The 21,934-nt window shown below is 45.2% G+C and overlaps 1 protein-coding gene across 3 annotated transcripts in view; it reads right to left on the reverse strand.

Moving 5' to 3' along the window:
• Positions 1–1,103: 1,103 nt before the first annotated feature.
• Positions 1,104–21,934, reverse strand: part of rap1gds1 (RAP1, GTP-GDP dissociation stimulator 1) — a 101,612-nt gene continuing 80,781 nt past the window's right edge. For all 3 annotated transcript variants that reach the window (XM_070872884.1, XM_070872880.1, XM_070872891.1), the window contains 5 exons: positions 18,723–18,848; positions 15,884–16,023; positions 14,397–14,523; positions 7,661–7,789; positions 1,104–1,784 (listed from right to left, as the gene is read on the reverse strand). In XM_070872884.1, coding sequence (XP_070728985.1) covers positions 1,657–1,784; positions 7,661–7,789; positions 14,397–14,523; positions 15,884–16,023; positions 18,723–18,848 — 650 coding nt within the window. In that variant the 3' untranslated portion in view covers positions 1,104–1,656. The remainder of the gene's footprint in view (positions 1,785–7,660; positions 7,790–14,396; positions 14,524–15,883; positions 16,024–18,722; positions 18,849–21,934) is intronic.

Raw genomic sequence — 21,934 nt, forward strand, 5'->3', positions numbered from 1 at the left:
TGCTCGATCTTCCGGAGTTAAGGCTCAAGATCGAGAGAGTTCCCGTGGAAAATCCTACTCTTGGCGCGGACATGATGGGCCGAAATGCCCTCCTGGTCCCTGAAGAAAGTGGAAGATGTGGAGCAACTACTGGAGTGAAAAAGTTGAGACACTGAAAGAAGGTGGTGCCAATGGAAAGAGACCAAGGTGTGTTTTCATGAGCTGGGCCACCCCATCCACTGTGACTGTTTCGGCAGGGGGTTTGGAACACTGTCTGAAAGGATGGTCGAGGCAGAAGTCCTCACCACATTTAAAAAGTACTTGGATGTGCACTTGAAGTGCCGTAACCTGCAGGCTACGGACCGAGAGCTGGAAAGTGGATTTAGGCTGGATAGCTCTTTGTCGGCCAGCGCGGACACGATGGGACGAAAAGCCCTCCTGTAAATTTCTAGGATTCTATGAAAGTATAACCAGGCAAGGAGGGACGCAAAGTGTCACATGTAGGAGCCAAGTTTTACTCAAAAGGCATGATGTTGCTACTGACCAGAACGCAGTGATTTTGCATGGGCCATGTTCGTGAGTGAACATTCAGGAAGGGAAATGTGACCAGGACTCCTTAGGACCTAGAGCTGATAACTGGGATTAGACTGGATCACCTCTTGTTGGCCAGCACAGATGTGATGGTAAGTACTGCAGGGAATCGAATACGGCCAGGGTGATCTCCTGGACTAGTTTCGATTGGAAGGATTGTCGGAGAGGAATTTTCCCAGATTTTTCCTCCCCCAAATTGGCCTGGGTTTTTATCTCTCCCAGGAGATCACATGGCTCGGGTTTGGGGTGGAGTGTAGAATGTTTCGGTACAAGGGTTGTGGCAGTTGTGTGGGGTGGACTAGTTAGGTTGGGTGCTCGTTACCTTTCTGTCATTGTTCATAGGTTTATGTAACCTTCAGGGCTGCTGACTGAGGGCCGTGCCGCTCTTTGTCGGCTGGCATGGACACGATGGGCCGGAATGGTCTCCTTCTGCGCTGTAAATTTCTATAAGACGATCAGGCAAAATAGTTAACTGGGAGCAAGTAGAATTCATATTATTCCTGCTCTGAAAACACAACACATACACAGTTGGGAACTCTGGATTTAATTTATTAATTCTAGGTACCATGATTTTACATAATTAACAGCCAACATCGGCACACCTGGGAAGGACTGATGATGCACGCTAGTTATTTTTTCCATTTTTTTTGTGGCTTTTGGAAGCATTAAGAATGGAGCAAGCTTCAATATCTGAATCTAAAGGAAAACCCAGGTTTAATTGCTGCATTCTGCATTATCTCCAGTTGGTAGCGAATATATTGCTGTACGCAGAATGGGCGTATCTGTATGGGAGGTGTCTCTAAACATTGTCACATTGTTATTTTACTACAACATGCAAGTTCTACCACATTGCTTCAGGCAACAAGGGACATTAAGTGGACATGGAATGACAAATGGCTATTTTTTTTAAAACCACAGCTTACAGCTGAAAGTACTTGGTCCCAGTGTGTTTTTTTTCTGTCAAGACTGGACCAATCTAATACATGCACGAGAAGTGAGAAGCAAGGGGGCTGCAGGAGCAGTTCACAGCAGACAAAGGTGACCCAGTGACAAGACGCTGAAGAACAGGCAGACGGGAAACATATCTCAGCTTTCTACAATCAGTCTTTGCTCAGTCACTAATGCCTGCTGGGCTACAAGTTTATTCTCGTGACGGCGAAGCTGTGACACAACCTCTTTGAACGGCATATTTTGTGCTTCCTTCCGAAGAAGTTCTGAAAAAACAAAAACAGAAACTCGTTTATAATCCATCACTACAAACGTGCAAAAATAATATTCAAACATCAGTTACAATGGTAATGTCACGTGCTCTGGCACAGCTCCACAACATCTGTGAAACACCAAGTTGAATGAAACAAAACGCCATTATTACATACAGCAACTTGATGAGGCTTGCATCATCATCATCATAGGCAGTCCTTCGCAATCGAGATAGACTTGCTTCCACTATTAAGGGTCCTTAGGTGGCTGAACAGTCCACCAGGTGAACCACGGATGAGATGTTAAACCGAGGCCCCGTCTGCCCCCTCATGGACTTAAAAAATCCCACGGCACTATTTCGAAGAGCAGGGGAGTTATTCCCCAGTGTCCTGGGGCCAATATTTATCCCTCAATCAGCATCACTAAAACTGATTATCTGGTCATTATCACATTGCTGTTTGTGGGAGCTTGCTGTGTGCAAATTAGCTGTCGCGTTTCCCACATTACAACAGTGACTACACTTCAAAAGAACTCCATTGGCTGTAAAGCGCTTTATAAATCCAAGTCTTTCTTTCTATACATCATTGTTTGGCAGTCATAGGACATGAAAAATGCCGAAACATCCCTCCACACAACACGTGCACACCGACAATTTAGAAAGCATCAAAAAAATAGCCTGCAGTGAGATCAAATAAAGACTTGCATTTATATAGCACATTTCAAGACCACTGGACATCCCAAAGTGCTTTACAGCCAATGACGTACCTTTTTCAAATATAGTCACTGTTATAATGTCCGAAATGCGGCAGCCAATTTGCGCACAGTAAGCTCCCACAAACAGCAACATATTAACCCAGATCATCTGTTGATTGAGGGATAAATAAAGGCACCGCAGGTCGGGGCTATAAATAGAGCTGGAGCGCCGGGCCCTAGAACATCATGGGCTGCCCCGACCTGTGTGAGAACACCACCGCAGGTCAGGGTTATAAATGGAGCTGGAGCGCTGGGCCCTGGAACATCATGGCGAAGGTGAAGCGAATGAGGGTACGGGGCCCAGAAGAGCCGAGGGCCCAGGGGCAGCACGGGCCAGCCCACACTGCGATATGTGTGCGCACTAGGACCATGCAGAGCAGATCTCCAGTCGTCCTGGTTAATCCTTGCTACAGGACCAAAACCTAGCTCTGTCAAGCCCGTGTGTTGGCTGGTGTAAAACGGCCAGCACACGTTAAAACAATCCACGCACAGGCATCTTCCACCCCCTCAACTGGAGTTCAGGACTGGAACATTGGGTCCTTTATTGAAACATCTGTGAATCCATGTGGAAGCAAGTCATCCTCGTTCGAGGGAGCACCTGTGATGAAATAAAGGGGAGAGAGCCCCTGGTGATGACGACATTCTAAACATAGAAAATAGGTGCAGGAGCAGGCCATTCAGCCCTTCTAGCCTGCACCGCCATTCAATGAGTTCATGGCTGAACATGCAACTTCAGTACTCCCTTCCTGCTTTCTCGCCATACCCCTTGATCCCCCGAGTAGTAAGGACTTCATCTAACTCCCTTTTGAATATATTTAGTGAATTGGCCTCAACTACTTTCTGTGGTAGAGAATTCCACAGGTTCACCACTCTCTGGGTGAAGAAGTTTCTCCTCATCTCGGTCCTAAATGGCTTACCCCTTATCCTTAGACTGTGACCCCTGGTTCTGGACTTCCCCAACATTGGGAACATTCTTCCTGCATCTAACCTGTCTAAACCCGTCAGAATTTTAAACGTTTCTATGAGGTCCCCTCTCATTCTTCTGAACTCCAGTGAATACAAGCCCAGTTGATCCAGTCTTTCTTGATAGGTCAGTCCCACCATCCCGGGAATCAGTCTGGTGAATCTTCGCTGCAATCCCTCAATAGCAAGAATGTCCTTCCTCAAGTTAGGACACCAAAACTGTACACAATACTCCAGGTGTGGCCTCACCAAGGCCCTGTACAACTGTAGCAACACCTCCCTGCCCCTGTACTCAAATCCCCTCGCTACGAAGGCCAACATGCCATTTGCTTTCTTAACCGCCTGCTGTACCTGCATGCCAACCTTCAATGACTGATGTACCATGACACCCAGGTCTCGTTGCACCTTCCCTTTTCCTAATCTGTCACCATACAGATAATAGTCTGTCTCTCTCTTTTTATCACCAAAGTGGATAACCTCACATTTATCCACATTATACTTCATCTGCCATTCATTTGCCCACTCACCTAACCTATCCAAGTCACTCTGCAGCCTCATAGCATCCTCCTCGCAGCTCACACTGCCACCCAACTTAGTGTCATCCGCAAATTTGGAGATACTGCATTTAATCCCCTCGTCTAAATCATTAATGTACAATGTAAACAGCTGGGGCCCCAGCACAGAACCTTGTGGTACCCCACTAGTCACTGCCTGCCATTCTGAAAAGTACCCATTTACTCCTACTCTTTGCTTCCTGTCTGACAACCAGTTCTCAATCCACGTCAGCACACTACCCCCAATCCCATGTGCTTTAACTTTGCACATTAATCTCTTGTGTGGGAGGGGAGGAGGAGGGATGTGGGAGGGGAGGAGGGAGGGGGGAGGGAGGAGGGAGGGAGCAAGGAGAAGGGGGGGAGAAAGGAGAAGGGGGGGAGAAAGGAGAAGGGGGGGAGAAAGGAGAAGGGGGGGAGAAAGGAGAAAGGGGGGAAAGGAGAAGGGGGGGAGAAAGGAGAAAGGGAGAAAGGAGAAAGGGGGGGGGGAAGGGAGAAAGGGGGGGGAAATGAGAAATTCTTTCCACCAAGAATGGCAAGGAAACTTTTCTTTAAAGGAAATATTGGCTGCAGAGGATTCCCAGAACAGTCAGTACCCGAGATACTGAAAGTGTGGAATATTACAGCCGAGAGGCGTGGAAGCAGAAAAACACGTACATGCACGTGGAGACCAGGAGTAGGCTATACGGCCCCTCGAGCCTGCTCCGCCATTCAATAAGATCATGACTGATCTATGACCTCACTTTCCCACCTGATTCCCTTGGAGCCCAAAAATCTATCGATCTCAGCCTTGAATATACTCAACGACTGAGTATTCACAGTCCTCTGGGGTAGAGAATTCCAAGAATTCACAACCCTCAGTGAAGAAATTGCTTCTCATCTCAAGTCTTAAATGGCCGACCCCTTATCCTCAGACTGTTCCTCCTAGTTCTAGACTCCGGGGAAACAACTCAGTATCTACCCTCAGAATCTTGAATGGTTCAATGAGATCACCTCTTCTTCTAAACTCCAGAGAGTATAGGCCCAATCGACTCAATCTCTCCTCGTAGGACAACCCGCTCATCCCAGGGATCAATCTAGTGAATCTTCGTTGCACCGCCTCTAAGGCATGTACGTCCTTTCTCAGATATCAAAACTGTGCATAGTACACTCCAGGTGTGGTCTCACCAATGCCCTGTACAATTGTAGCAAGACTTCCTTACTCTTGTACTTTAACCACTCCCTTGCAATCACGGCAAAGATATATTGGTGCCTTATTTCATTCCCCATTCTAGTTAACTTTATATTCTTGTCTGTTTAACAAAATCACATTTTACAGAGCAGAATTTCATCAAACTATTTTGTTCAGAAGTAAACGTTGATACCACTGCGGGGGTAGGTACTTTGCTTAACAGTTAAGAGAAACCAATTAGGAAAATCATCAATCATTATTAGTACAAATGCAGCCAAAATCAGCATCAACCTTGCTGCCTCCCCCACAGACTTGTGCCCAATACCCAATGATTTAAAAAAAATTCCATTCACTGGATGTGGGCGTCGCTGGCAAGGCCGGCATTTATTGCCCATCCCTAATTGTCCCTTGAGAAGGTGGCGGTGAGCTGCCATCTTGAATACAACATTTCAGAGGGCAGTTAAGAGTCAACTACATTGCTGTGGGTCTGGAGTCACAATAAGGACGGCAGATTTCCTTCACTAAAGGCACGAGTGAACCAGATGCTTTTTTACGACAATCTGTAGTTTCATGGTCACCTTTTATTCCAGATTTATTTAATTATTTGAATTTAAATACCCCAGCTGCCATGGTGGGATTTGAACCCTTGCCTCAATCATTAGCCAGGCCTCTAGATTACTAGCCCAGTAACATAACCACTTTGCCACTGTACTCTATTTGATGATGTCATCAACACCATTCACATTCAAATAGTTGAGCGAAAAGAAAATACTAATAACAATTTGATGTAATTGTATAATTCACCCCCCCCCCCCCCCATAGGAGCTGCAATTGGGGAGAGTGGGTCTTTAAACAGCGTGTTAATATTTCTTTTGAAAAACGAAGGCTGAGGGGTGACCTAATAGAGGTCTTTAAAATTATGAAAGGTTTTGATAGAGCAGATACGGAGAGAATGTTTCCACTTGTGGGGATGAGCATAACTAGAGGTCATCAATATAAGACAGTCACCCAGAAATCCAATAGGGAATTCAGAAGAAACTTCTTTACCCAGAGAGTGGTGAGAATGTGGAACTCGCTGCCACAGGGAGGGGTTGAGGCGAATAGTATCGATGCATTTAAGGGGAGGCTGGACATGCATATGAGGGAGAAGGGAATAGAGGGTTACGCTGATAGATTTAGATGGGGAAAGACGGGAGGAGGCTCGAGTAGCGCATAAACGCCGACATGGACTGGTTGGGCCGAATGGCCTGTTTCTGTGCCGTATATCGTATGTAATATCACTATGGGGGAAACTGGGTTGAAAAGAATTGCTAAATCCAAGAGAGGAATTTAATAAAGGTCTTTAGAGATGCTTCAGCAACCTTGTAATTTTAACTGAACATTGTAATTTTTCTCTGTCACACTAACTCCTCCAAGACAGTTGTTGTCCATGTTACTGACAGTCACTGCTTTCTTCCCCACCCCAGTATTTAAATATTTTTTTCCAACTGTTTTTATTATTAATAGTGATACTGATGGGACTCCAGGTCTAATAAACTTCTGGATCCAGGAATAAACAAAGTGATTACAACTTTATTGACAACATCTGGCCAATCTAAACTTGGAATACATGACAAGTAAATTACTAGTGACTTGTAGAGAAACCAGATTAGCTGACTATTACTTTAACTTCAGCAGGCATTCACACGAAGTGCAAGAAATCTGGTCAACATAGCTGCTACAAAGGTACTGAAGGGCTGCTAAGGACACAGACTTTAGCTAGCCAGCAGCAAGCCAGTCATTACCGCTGACCTGTCAGCCGGAAGGCATTGTGGGTTTTAACTGCTCTAATCATACAGGCAAAGGTCCAGTACACTGGCACAGATATTCCCAAAGGACCTAGTGGCTTGTTCTCACTAGCTTTGGGAGATTCTTTCGCCTCAAGCTGCCAAATTAAAAATGTTTTGCTGCACTACAATGTTTCAGCAGCAGCAAGATTGAACAGGCTGAGGCTCTTTTCTCTCGGAAAGAGAAGGTTGAGGGGTGACCCACTAGAGGCCTTCAAGATTATGAAAGGGTTTGATAGGGTAGATGCAGAAAATATGTTTTTCACTTGCGGGCAAGACCAGAACTAGGGGGCCATAAAATAAGACCGTCACTAATAAATCCAACGGGGAATTCAGAAGAAACGTCTTTGCCCAGAAACTTTGTGGAACTCGCTGCCACAGGGATGGGTTGAGGCGAATAGTATCAATGCATTTAAGGGGAAGCTGGATAAACACATGAAGGAATAGAAGGATATGGTGATGGGGCGAGATGGAGAGGGGTGGGAGGGGGCTGGTGTGGAGCATAAACACCGGCAGAGACCCGTTGAGCCGAACGGCCTGTTTCTGTACCGTAAATGCTTGCACTATTCTGATTTGTAGACAAGGTTATGCATTTAAGAAGGATCGCTTGTGTTCTCTAGCCTCACCTGATCCCATTATGGTACAAATCATTATCATTGAGTTGTACTTGATTTCGGGTGCACTGACATCATCAGAAAGCAATTTGTGTAGAATTTGCACAAGTTTAGCATTCTCCAGATCCTGTTCAGCTGTACCTAGTAGGGGAAAAACAAAAATGTATGTCAAAAACTGAGTATTAGAAACAAAATATAAGGTTTTAAAACCATACCATTTCCATTGACCACAATAGATTGACTCGCTGTCAGTGAAGACACACACACAGATTCTCACACACACACACAGACAGAAACATAGAAAATAGGAGCAGTAGTCGGCCATTCACCGCCATTCAATATGATCATGACTGATCCTCTATCCCAACACTATATTCCTGCTTTTTCCCCATACCCCTTGATGCCATTTGTTTCTTGAAATCTATCCATCTCTCCCTCTTAAATATATTCAGTGACTTGGCCTCCACAGCCTTCTGTGGCAGAGAATTCTACAGGTTCACCACCCTCAGTGAAAAAAATTTCTCCTTATCTCGGTCCTAAATTTCATACCTTGTATCCAGAGACTGTGACCCCTTGTTCTAGACTTCCCAGCCAGGGGAAACATCCTCCCCGCATCCAGTCTGTCCAACCCAGTCAGAATTTTATACATTTCAATGAGATCCCCTCATTCTTCTAAACTCTAGTGAATACAGGCCTAGTTGAAACTAAATCTCATGCTAAACATTTCCCTTGTAAACGTACTGCGACCACGAACAGGTCATCATGGCTGTCCTTGTGTTCACAAACACAATGACCAAACCAAAGTGCGATGCTTTGCCACGGTGGGGACACATCAGATCTTTTGACACTGATGCGTGCCTAGTCACTTGAAGTGAGATAAATCTGGCTCGTGTATAATTACTAATTTCTGATGTATTCTAAAATGATTTATGCTTATTTTAAATCATGGTAATTGTACTGAACTGAAAACACGCTGAGAATCTGCTTGGGGTATATCCATCCGATGTGAACCCAAGCCTGCAATGTACTTGCTACTTTGTGGTTAGTGTTCAATCGGATCTGCCTGTGGATAAATATAGTGCTCAAATTGGTCTACGCTTTTAAAACTACTGTCCAGAAACACCGCAGGCATAAGAGACATCAAAAACAATAAACTGACATCAGCCAAGCAGCTGCAAATGATTTTCTCAAGCTACAAAATGCAAATCATATACTGAAGTAACTCAGTCAATCTCAGAGTGAATATTTATCACTGGCCCTGACGTTTCCTCTGCTGAATACTTGGTGGGACAGTGCCTCCTGTGGTGGTTTGGTATTTCCTTTGTAAATGCATCTATCATTAGACATGGGGGGGGAACAAGAGCGAGCTGATAACTTCAGAATCCGTAGAGCTACACTACAATAGATCCAAAAGCAATGAGGTATGTTGGTGCACCAACGTGCTGTGCTATGTCAGCACTTTCCCACATCGAGAGTTATTGTTCTCACTCATGCTGTCGGGGGAAGTGCTGTGCAGAGCATCACACCAGAATAGAAACTGGCGTTTTAAGGCAAAGAGTATTAATTATTTCTAAAGCTGCAGTACTGTAATTATAGCAGGCATTTCCTCTCAAGGGTATTTCATTTCAGTTTAAAAAAAAAAAAAATCCTATTTCAGCTTTTGTTCTTTTCCTACACTGCGATATGTGCGCGCGCTCGGTCTGTGCAGCAGAGCTGGTCTCCAGTCATCTTGGTTAACCCTTGCCACTGGACCAAGACCTAGCTCTGTCAAGCCCGTGTGGTGGCTGGTGTGCAACGGCCACCCACACATTAAAAAAAATCCAAGTTCAGGCATCTTCCACCCTTCACGATGTAGTTCGAGACCTGGAATGTTAGATTCTTCATTGAAACACCTGTGAACTCATCCCTTTTTGGCCTGGAAAAAAGTCATCCTCGCTTCGAGGGATCGCCTATGATGATGATGAATAAAATGATACATCAGCCCATCAATACATTAATGCATCACCTGAAGCAACTCATTTGAAAAGCTCGTTCAAAGCAAAAAAACAAAAATCCCTCCCTCTCCAAAAAGCGGTAATGGCTATCACCAGGTAGCTCATCAGAGTGGCCACAATTCACGCAGCGTCTAAACATTAAGCTCAGTTAAGCTATTACACAAAAGGGGCAAAAGAGGCCAGTTTGATCTTCCTCTCCCCCTACACAAGCACCATTTCAGAAAGGGAGGCTGGGATAGCTATTGTAAATCCTTGCACATTCACTCTCCCTAAATCAACTGTGGTGGTGCCAACTTGGCAGAGGTCAGCGAGCTCTGTATAAGGAGGGGATGAATTTTGTATCATAGCTCAGTTGCACATCATAGTGTCCTCACTAACTAAATCATTGCAGTAGTTGAAAGACTTGCATTTATATAGCGCCTTTCACGACCACCGGGAGTCTCAAAGCGCTTTACAGTCAATGAAGTACTTTTGGAGTGTAGTCACTGTTGTAATATGAGAAACGCGGCAGCCAATTTGTGCACAGCAAGCTCCCACAAACTGCAATGTGATAATGACCGATAAATTGTTTGTTTTTTTGTTATGTTGATTTGAGGGGTAAATATTGGCCCCAGGACACCGGGGATATTGCCCTGCTCTTCTTTGAAATAGTGCCACGGGATTTTTACATCCACCTGAGAGTGCAGACGGGGCCTCAGTTTAACGTCTCATCCAAAAGACGGCACCTCAGACAGTGTGGCGCTCCCTCAGCACTGCACTGGCGTGTCAGCTTAGACTTTTTGTGCTACAAGTTCATGGAGTGGGACCTAGTTGAGCCCTATTTTAATTAAAGAAATCGGCATGAAATACTCAATGCTCTTGGTACTCTGGTAACAGGACAGACATATCAAAGCAGACTACAATTGTGCCAGAGTTTCTGAAGCCATGTCTACATTGCAGAGTAGAGTAACTAGGTGATGATCCTTACACCATTTGGTTCTGTGTCTCAATCTGGCCTAAGAAAATGAAATGGTTCTCAGTCAAATAAATCTGAGCGGTTATGAATGGAGTGTGATGAGTGGAAATGTGCTTAAATTTAGCATCAGTTTACTCAGCGTGATATTAAAGATAACTTGCAATGTATTATACTTTCTTCTACAAGGACGCTCTGCTGATCTTGGGTCATAAATGTACCAGTGAATATACAGTTGCGTTCCAACAATGACTGGTAGGAGTTTTCTTTTTCATGATCTGTATAAAAGATTCCCGATGAAGGGCTGAAAACCCGAAGAGATGTTGAGACGTTAACATAGAAACATAAAAAATAGGTGCAGGAGTAGGCCATTCGGCCCTTCAAGCCTGCACCAGCATTCAATATGATCATGGCTGATCATGCAACTTCAGTACTCCACTCCTGTCTTCGCTCCATACTCCCTTGATCCCTTTAGCCTTAAGGGCTACATCTAACTCCCTTTTGAATATATCCAACGAACTGGTCTCAACAACTTTCTGTGGTAGAGAATTCCACAGGTTCACAATTCTGAGTGAAAAAGTTTCTCCTCATCTCGGTCCTAAATGGCTTACCCCTTATCCTTAGACTGTGACCCCTGGTTCTGGACTTCCCCAACATCGGGAACATTCTTCCTGCATCTAACCTGTCTAATCCCGTCAGAATTTTATATGTTTCTATGAGATCCCCTCTCATTCTTCTAAATTCCAATGAGTATAAGCCTAGCCGATCCAGTCTTTCCTCATATGTCAGTCCTGCCATCCTGGGAATCAGTCTGGTGAACCTTCGCTGCACTCCCTCAATAGCAAGAATGTCCTTCCACAGATCAGAAGACCAGAACTGCACACAATACTCAAGGTGTGGTCTCACCAAGGCCCTGTACAACTGCAGTAAGACCTCCCTGCTCCTCTACTCAAATCCCCTCACTATGAAGGCCAACATGCCATTTGCTTTCTTTACTGCCTGCTGTACCTGCATGCCTACTTATAAAAAAAATGCCTTTCAGTGAATAATACGTATATACGGATCTCTCCAGAATGTTGTGTTACATAATAGGAACTACTGAGGCAAAAGCTTGTAGATGGGCTGGTTGCCACAATGAATGAAGTGTCTGGATCACTGTAAAAATCTCAAGGCAAAGACGTTGATTATTTTTCCTCTTTTAATTCAGAACACGTCCGATTACATTGGAACACAATGGATGTACAGGGCACAATTTCAACATTTTCAGATGACATGAAAATCGGAAGTATAGTGAACAGTGAGGAGGAGAGGGAGAGACCTTAAGAGGACATAGACAGGCTGGTGTAATGGGCAGACAGATGAAACTTAACACAAAGTGTGAAGTGGTACATTTTGGTAGAAAGAATGAAGAGAGGAAATATAAACTAAATGGTTGGTCCTGCACCCCTTTCCGGATTATAGGACCAAAGACCTGGGGGTATAAAAGCACAAATCACTGAAGGTGGCAGGGGAAGGTTGAGAAAGCAGTTAAAAAGGCTTACGGGATCCAAGGCTTCATAAATAGAGGTATAGAGTACAAAAGCGTGGATATTATGATGAACCTATATAAAACACTGGTTCGGTCCCAACTGGAGTACTGTGTCCAATTTTGGGCACCGCACTTTCGGAAGGATGTGAAGGCCTTAGAGAATGTGCATACAAGATTTACGAGAATTATTTCAGGAATGAGGGACTTCAGTTACGTGGATAGACAGGAGAAGCTGGGGTTGTTCTCCTTCTTAGAGCAGAGAAGGTTGAGAGGAGATTTGATAGGTGTTTAAAATCATGAAGGGTCTGGACAGATGAGAGAGAGAGAGAGAGAAACTGTTCCCATTGGCGGAAGGGTAGAGAACCAGAGGACACAGATTTAAAGTGATCGGCAATTGAACCAGAGGTGATGCAGGATAAAACATTTTTTACTCAGCGAGGCGTTAAAACAGGAAGGCAGATTATTATCTGAATGGTGACAGATTAGTAAAAGGGGAGGTGCAACGAGACCTGGGTGTCATGGTACATCAGTCATTGAAAGTTGGCATGCAGGCAGTGAAGGTGGAAAATGGTATGTTGGCCTTCATAGCGAGAGGATTTGAGTATAGGAGCAGGTAGATCTTACTGCAGTTGTACAGGGCCTTGGTGAGACCATAACTTGAATATTATTGGTCTCCTAATCTGAGGAAGGACAGTCTTGCTATTGAGGGAGTGCAGCGAAGGTTCACCAGACGAATTCCTGGGATGACAGGACTGACATATGAAGAAAGACTGGATTGACTAGGCTTATATTCAATGGAATTTATAAGAATGAGGGGGGAATCTCACAGAAACATATAAAATTCTGACGGGATTGGACAGGTTAGATGCAGGAAAAATGTTCCTGATGGGGAAGTCCAGAACCAGGGGTCACAGTCTAAGGATAAGGGGCAAGACATTTAGGTCCGAGATGAGGAGAAACCTCTTCACTCAGAGTTGTGAGCCTGGGGAATTCTCTACCACAGAAAGTTGTTGAGGCCAGTTCGTTAGATATATTCAAAAGGGTATAGATCTGGCCCTTATGGCTAAAGGGATCAAGGGGTATGTAGAGAAAGCAGGAGTTGGGTACTGAAGTTGCATGATCAGCCATGATCATATTGAATGGTGGTGCAGGCTCGAAGGGCCGAATGGACTGCTCCTGCACCTATTTTCTATGTTTAGATCGGGAATGCACTGCCTGAGGGGGTAGTGGAGGCAGGCTCAATCTTATCTTTCAAAAGGGAAGTGGATAAATATCTGAAGAAAACAAAATTGCAGGGCTACGGGGAAAGGGCAGGGGAGTGGGAAAGGCTCGATGGGCTGAATGGCCTCCTTCTGAGCTATAACCATTCTATGATGTGAAATTTAAAGCTATGCTTTTTTAAAAAAAGTTGAGAAACCTAGGTGATGAGCCAAGACCCATAACGCAAGTCAACACCAAGGTTGCATAGAGTAGGCAAGCTCAATTAATAATTCAAGAAATTCCAAACTTGCATTCGAACCTGTAGCTTCCTTGTCTGTGGCTTTATACCAGAGCTTTTGCAGTTCTGGGATCAAAATTTCCTTGGAAATGGCACTCTGAAAATGTACTCCCTTGCACTGTGGGACATCTAAGTGGCTGGCTCCCTCATCCAACCACACGTGAAGAGGTCCCACCTTCCGGGAAAGGGTGGTTACAATGTCCTAATGGCAAATCTGGCAATGTTGGGGAGATAGGGACAGTGAGTGACTGGTGGTTGCAAGGGACAGCAACTTTTAAGTCCTCTGCTATCCATTTTGTATTATTTTCTCTATCTGCCTCAAAAAGATGAACATCGCACCTTACGATTTGGTGCAGGTGAACTGGGAGGAAGAGGTTTACATTTCTTTCCAAGGTTGTCTCTACACAATTGCAAAAATAAAGTGCTCCCGAGAAGTAGATTTCGACTAATTTCACCTGCAAATCTACAGCGAAACCCAAAAGTACTCATTACTGTGCAGCACAATAGGATTGAAAACTTGGGACATTGAAATGGACTAGAATAGTGCACAAAGTCCACAATGACAACCTTGCCTAGTGGTCACTGGGATGCAGAAACCCCAATTCAGTGACAATTACAGGCATTACTGTCAAAAGCAAAGGGTTGTAGTCATTGGCTCTCTTATTTAGAAGGTGGTGTTCAACAGACTGACAAGGTTTGTTTGAACACAGAACTTTAATGAAAGTTGCAGAAACTGCCTAAAGCGAGCCTGACAATTTTATATGTTCACCACTCACCAAGTTCCAGGGCAGCAATCAGTCCCAGAGCAACCAGAGCTTCATTCTGCATTATAACATGTTCGCTCGTCGCCATAGTCACCAAATGCTTAACACCGCCACTTTGAACAATGGTCTTGACAACATCCTTATGAAGCAGGGAAGACAGGAAACAGCAGTTAGCATTTTGAAGAACAAATGAACACGAGTGTACAGAAATCAAACCCTAGCAAAAATTCTAAAACAAGAAACAAAATTTAAAAGGCTGGATTTTAGGTCCTCTGCCACCCGAGGGGTGGCAATAAGCACTCCTGGGCGTACGGACATCTTGCCGGGACATTCAGTGCTTGTTTCAAGGGAGCGGTGGAACATTACCGCCCGGAAGAGGCGAGCCGGTGTGCAATGCCCCCGGTTGCGACACCGGCTCAATATTTGGTTGGCGTCGGATCCTAGTGGGACCGCCTGTGGAAGCTGCCGTTCCAAGCTGTAGCGGCCACAGTGAGGCAAGTAATATCGACCTGAGATAAGTGTGATTTGTGCTTTATTTTTGCGATTTATGTTGTGGTGGCGTGAGTAATGTATTGGCAGCAGGAGCGGCGAGAGACTGTGGAGAGATGTGATGCGGCCCAGGAGAGGCGGGAGTTCAGGGTCAGGCGCCCGGGGCAGCACGGGCCAACCCACACTGCGAGATGTGTGCGCACTAGGTCCGTGCAGCAGAGCTGGTCTCCAGTCGTCTTGGTTAACCCTTGCCACTGGACCAAGACCCAGCTCTGTTAAGCCCGTGTGGTGGCTGGTGTGCAACAGCCACCACATGTTAAAAAAAATCCACGCACAGGCATCTTCCACCCTTCAACATGCAGTTCGGGATCTGGAATATTAGGTCCTTCACTGAAACACCTGTGAACTCATCCTTTTTTGGCATACAAACAAGTCATCCTCGTTTCAAGGGACTGACTATGAATGTATTGGGAATGTTTTTGGAGGGTTTTTTTCCCCCAGATTTTTTTTTTCACGGAAAACTCTCTCAGGGCACTCCGAGGCTGGCTGTTTACTCAGGATTTTCAGTTGCTCAGCTGGCCCAGCGCCCTAAGAGAGGTGTGGAACGCCTCCCTTAGCGCTCCGCCCCACACTCAGGTGAATTTTGCGGCTGGAGACACAAACTATTTCCCGGCGCAAAATTTACCGACCCGCCTAGGTTAATGCCGCAACATAAGCGCGGCTGAATTTCTCCGTATCACTAGTGAGGAGAAATGACCGATTAACATTTATGGCTTTGCTATTTTAGCCACTTTTCAAATTCGTTTTGGCCAGAGCACCACTGATTGGATTTTGTTGTTTTACATGGAATAAGTGTTTGACTTAACCATGTTTTTTTGTCACACTTGTTCATTCTAGTTCCCACACACATTGGCCCGTTTATTCAGTACTGTACATCCCAGACTTGCAGATTCCCAAGTTTACCACTCGGGGCATGCTACTTTTAGGAAGCAGCATTCCTGAAAACATACCTTTGACTTGCTGTGCCTGATAAGTGCAGAGAGCAACCTGTTTGATTCACCCATGACGCCTGCGTGATCCTTTGCATCACACCATTCTACCAAACGCTCCACCAGTTTAATGTTCTTTCCCAGCTTATCGGCTGATTCAGCTACAGCGGAAACACACACACAAAAATCAGAGAATTAGAGCATGTGGAAAATTGCTGATGGAAACAGTTCTTCCACAAATCACCACCAATTTCTAAGCTGTTGTTACACTGCAGCACAAACCACATTCAGCACTTGAACTTATGTGGGTGGATTTAGTGACGTTGCTTTGCTTAGACTGGCGTGTAACAATCAAAAAGTGTATATACTCCATTTCTCTTTTTAAATGATACCACCTGCGCACAATAGGTGTGGCATTTATATAACACGTAGAATTAATGTTATTTTTTTCCCATAACCAGGTAGCGTGGGAAGAGAATGCTTGGGTGGAAGTAACAAAGTAGAGGAGGATTGCACTAGAAATCTGCACTGCTATTATGGATGAACAGACTCGTACCCCTGATTTGGTGGGTGGTTAACACTGGCATCAGTTCAGAAGGTTCAAAACAACAAATGGAGATGGGGTTTCGGGATAACTCAAACCCTTATCTAGCATTATGAACAACCATCGCTGCCCATACAACAAAAACCTTCTTTTATAACGCCTTTAACGTAGAAAAAATATCCCAGGGTGCTTCACGAGGTGTAATCAGACAAAAATTGACACAGAGCCAAAAGAGGAGGGACTAGGAGGCCTACTGCTGCTCCTATTTTGATGGTGATGGAATTACTGCAGGATAGGATACAGGCAACAGAGAGAATGGAGGATGGGAGGCTGGCCAGGAGCGCGTTGCAATAGCGGAGTTTTAAGATGACGAAGGCATGGATAAGGTTTTCAGCAATAGATGGGCTGAGATGTGGGTAGAGGTAGGCGATGCTCGGAGAGGTGGAAGTAGATCAGTCTGGTTCAGCCAGCCACAATAGCTAGGCTGCTGTTTGGATGGATTTCTGTTTGCAGGGCCTGTTGAGGCCTCCTTACAGAGAAGGCCAAGAGAGGCACAGAGGGTAGATGTGAGCTTATCCAAGAGGGATGCAATCCGGAAATGCAGCAGAGTTGGAATATAGAAGAGTAGTGTGGAGTTGCGGTCGAGATTGGAGGGCGAGAGGTTGGCAAAGTACCCACGGGAGGAGAAATGAATGACTGGGTGACAGAGGGAAGGAGACAGGAGAGAAGAGCTTGAGTGGGGCCAAGGGGGAGGGGGTATTCATAGCAGGTCCATCATAGATATGACACTGCTTACTTGTGCTTTGAAACAAATAGGAAGACAATGTTTCCTCTCATTTTTTCTTTTGTGCGCGGTCCCTTTAAATCTGTTGCGCAGCCATAGGAGTGCGGTATCTTCCATTGGCAACAGCTTGTCACAGGGCCTCCCGATTGACACGCGGCCGCGCACTTTCGGCAGGGGACATTGCCCACTGGTCAGTTAGCTGAAATAAACATTTCAGGCCATCAATAAAGATGGTCTTCTTGGTCATATACCACATGGTGAATTAGCTACTCTGGGCGAATTGGATCAGGAAAAGGTATATTGTCTACAGAGTTAAGGGGGAGCATTTCACATACAAAGGACCCTTGCTCAGATATTGTGCGTTTCTGCAGCAGCATCACTACTGGTCAGAGGGCGTCATTACACGTGACAAATTTCCATTATAAATGTGGACATAGGAATTTATAATAAGGACCCAATTAAAATGGGGACTGAATAAATCCAATTAATCCCATCCTGTAACTCTGCTTCACCTGAACACTACACATAGTTTTGACTTCCCATTTGCGATTAAGGAAATTGATTAGGTCTATTAATAGGCAGACCATTGACAATTAGAGCACTGTCGGAATTTCATATTATGAAGTTCATTCTGATCACGAATGCAGTCTTTATCAGTTCATTTCAATAATCCTAGAGCTCTGTCTGGGAACAGGAAGAACTTGCAAGGCGAGGTTTGACTATCCGCAAGAATTGTTATTTGCCGCTGCAAATCCTCTTGCCCACAGACTCCTGAAAGCGGCAGCTTATACTGGAGTATGGTTGCACAGGCACCACAGTAACCCTCTGGGACCTCATGCAAGTACATTTAAAAAAATAAATGGACAGAAACTCATGGGCTGGGCATATGCAGTTTCCTGAAATACACTCCCAATGTGCACCAGGAGTGAGCTATTTGTGATTTTGCTAACTTAGAAAGATAAATTTCCATAAAAAAATTATGGGCACCATAATGATGAACATCAGCAGGCTATGTGACCACACGGGGTTACAATCACCTGATGTCCACACATACTTTCCAGCAGAACTTGCTGCAAGGACCCATGACGATTTTCCTCCTCTCTCGCACAAGGACACGTATGCTATCTGTAGAGTTGTCTACACCGTGGCTGAAATCAGCTACCCGAGCGCGACAGAGAGTTTGCTTCTTGGCAATAACTAGCTTTTTTAAATATTTAATTTATTTTCGGTCCCCTCTCCATATCCTGGACCAGGACAACAGACAGGCAAATCTGCTCTCAGCTTCCCGAGAATTCTGTAACCAGTTACTAGCAGGTATGAGAGCAGGATAAAGACACTTGCTGGCCAATTTTCTTTCTCTCCCTATGAGATGGCCCATCTCCAGAATAGCTATTTGCTAGGGGAGAACTTGTATCCTGCTGTTTTAAGATCCAAACCATCGAACTGTCCGGCAGGCTTTTGAAACGAGCAATTAAAAATTCTTAGAAATACAAATTTGCTACTAACAAACATTTTATACATAACCACAATACCTTGTGCATCAATTAACATGCGCAGCGTTCCAAGTAGTTTGAATTGGACAGGTGGCATCTCAGACTTCAGAAATTTCAGCACTTCCTCTGCAACTCCTGCGGACAGCATCTTAGCTTTATTTAATACTGGGGGAAAAAAAAGGAATTCAAGTGAACATGATTTTCATGCAGTAAGCTGGCCAGGACAGTATGCGGACAGCAACAGTGGAAAAGAAAGACTTGACAACCATAATATGTGATGTTTTTGGGTATGTGTGTTTGCGTCAAGATACTTCCATCACACCTAGCTTTTCATTTTATATATGTAGCAATATACTTAATGCTAAAGTAGCTATGCCTATACGGCTATACCCAATTATGCTCGCTTTCCATTCCTTCCCCTATCCCAGTCTGCAGCCCTGGATGTACGTTGCCTCCTACATGCAACTGGTCATCCTCCTACAGCTCTGGCCAAATCCCCACCCCATTCGTGACTTCCTGCTCTATCTAGGAGTACCTTTTTAAGATTCTGAGGCCTCAGCCCCTCAAAAGCTTGGCATTGGGCACGATATTCTTCCCTTTGCTATCGCTCAAGTCAGCCGAATCCTACAACTTGTACGTAATGGATCTTGCACGTAACAGAGGACGCATGAGTCGGTGAGACGTGGGCAGATGTTTACGTACTGAGGCTGCAAGTAAACGATGTACTTGTCCATATACTTATACGTAGGTCTATTGGGAGCGTACAAACGATCTCACATGGCGGTTTGCAACCACTAATGGCCCAGGATCCCCTCCCCTCAGTCACATCTCAGAATCCCCTACTATAGTAATGCTGCACCCTGGGAACCCCTCCTCCAATACCAGCCACAACCCAGGAACTATTGGTGAGCCAAAGTCTGCATTCCACCCACCTCCCACCCAATCCTCAGTTTTCCTTTTCCGGTGGTATCGAATCCCAGGACCACTGTCACAGTATCTAACACTCACTCATCACTCTCATAGGCGGTCCCTCAAATGAGGATGACTAGCTTCCACATGAGTTCACAGATGTTTCAATGAAGGACCCGATGTTCCAGTCCTGAACTCCAATTGAGGGGGTGGAAGATGCCGGTGTGTGGATTTAAAAAAAAACTTGTTGTGACCGTTGCACATCAGCCACCACATGGGCTTGACAGAGCTAGGCCTTTATCCAGTGGCAAGGGTTAACCAGGACGACTGGAGATCTGCTCTGCTGCATGGACCTAGTGCGCACACATATTGCAGTGTGGGCTGGCCAGTGCTGCCCCTGGGCCCTCGGCTCTTCTGGCGCACCTCCACCACGGTCTCTCGCCGCTCCTACGCCACAAATATTCGCCGCACCTCCGCCACGATCTCTCATCGCTACATCCTTTATGAAAGTTATTATTCAATCTGCTTCCACTGCCCTTTCAGGCAGTGCGTTCCTAATCATCACAACTCGTTGCATTAAAAAACTGTCTCATCTGCCCTCTGATAGAATCAGAATCATAGTATGTAGTTTGTAATACAGAAGGAACACTTAGTGCCAGCTCCTTGTTAGAGTCTAACCACCCAGGACTCCCCCTCTGATACCAAAGTCCAGGCTCCCAGGCGCTTCTTAACCCCACAACTTTTACATGCATTTATGTAACACACACACAATACATATTTTCATTCTAAAGCATTCTCAAGTTATTACTGATCTGCTACAAGGTGAAAATCTAGCAGGTTTATTTCTGCAAGATGTGAGCAAAGACCAACACAAGAGCTTTGGAGGCTGGGATATTGAATATATTTAAGGCGGAGATACAGATCTTTGAATGATAGGGGAGTCGAGGGTTATGGGGAGTGGCAGGGAAGTGGCGTTGAGGCCAAGATCAGACAGCTATGATCTTATTGAATGGCAGAGCAGGCTCCAGGGGCCAAATGGCCGACTCTTGCTCCTATTTTTTATGTTCTTATGTGACTAAGAAAGCTCATTTGAAAGTGGCGCTACATTTGGTCATCATGATCAGGAAATAGTTGCATTTATTAACTTAATCTCCACTTTTTGAAGAGCTCTCCAAAGATCCTATTTACAGGAAACTGGGAAAAATGTAACTGCCAAACCCAATTATCCACTACGAGCGTGGCTAACATTTTCGGGTCCCTCTTTAGGCTCAGATATCCAGGAGTTTGGTTTAAATTTTTTTAAATATGGTAAAATTGTTAAATAAAGAGCTCAATAAGTGTGAAGAGGGCCTGAAAAGGAAAAGCAGCAGCGCTCTAAGCAGGTGTGTGACAGATGTGCAAAGAAATTGGGAGGGAAGCCCGTTAAAGGGAATCTTAGGAACCGGCGCCCTTACAATGACCCTCACTGAATGTAAATCAAATCAAAATGTTGTTCCTTCATTTGAGGAAGGAATTGTATTGGTCCAGTTTCACTGTTCAATGGAACTCCATCTGCATGTTACATGCATGTGGTGGACTTGCGACGAGTGATCGGGGCGGAGGAACGATGAGGGATCGTGGCTGAGATTTGATGGGTCATAGTGACGGAGGTTCGGGGAATGTTTGGGGCGGAGGTGCGGCGAATAAGGATACGGGGCCCAGGGGCAGTACGTGCCAGTCCACACTGCGATGTGTGCGCGCATTAGGTCCATGCAGCACAGCAGGTCTCCAGTCATCCTGGTTAACCCTTGCCACTGGATAAAGGCCTAGCTCTGACAAGTCCGTGTGGTGGCTGATGTGCAACGGCTACCCCACGTTACAAAATCCACACACAGGCATCTTCCACCCCTCGAGTTCATGACTGGAACATTGGGTCCTTCATTGAAACATCTGTGAACTCATGTGGAAGCAAGTCATTCTTGTTCGAGGGACCGCCGATAATGATGATGATGATGATCATCATCATCATCATGCAGGTTCACATCCATGATACTTACAAAGTGGCAAGTAACATTCACGACACACAAGTGCCAGGCAATGACTATCTTCAACAAGCGAGAGTCTAACCACTTCCCCGTGACATTCTACAGCATTACCATCCCCTACCATCAACGTCCTGGGGGTCACCATGGACCAGAAACTTAACTGGACCAGTCACACAAATACTGTGGCAACAAGAGTGGGTCAGAGGCTGGGTATTCTGCGGCGAGTGTCTCACCACCTGACTCCCTTTCCACCATGTACAAGGCACAAGTCAGGAGTGTGATGGAATACTCTCCACTTGCCTGGATGAGCGCCGCTCC

The sequence above is a fragment of the Pristiophorus japonicus genome, chromosome 2, assembly GCF_044704955.1.
Source record: "Pristiophorus japonicus isolate sPriJap1 chromosome 2, sPriJap1.hap1, whole genome shotgun sequence".
Taxonomy (NCBI): domain Eukaryota; kingdom Metazoa; phylum Chordata; class Chondrichthyes; family Pristiophoridae; genus Pristiophorus; species Pristiophorus japonicus.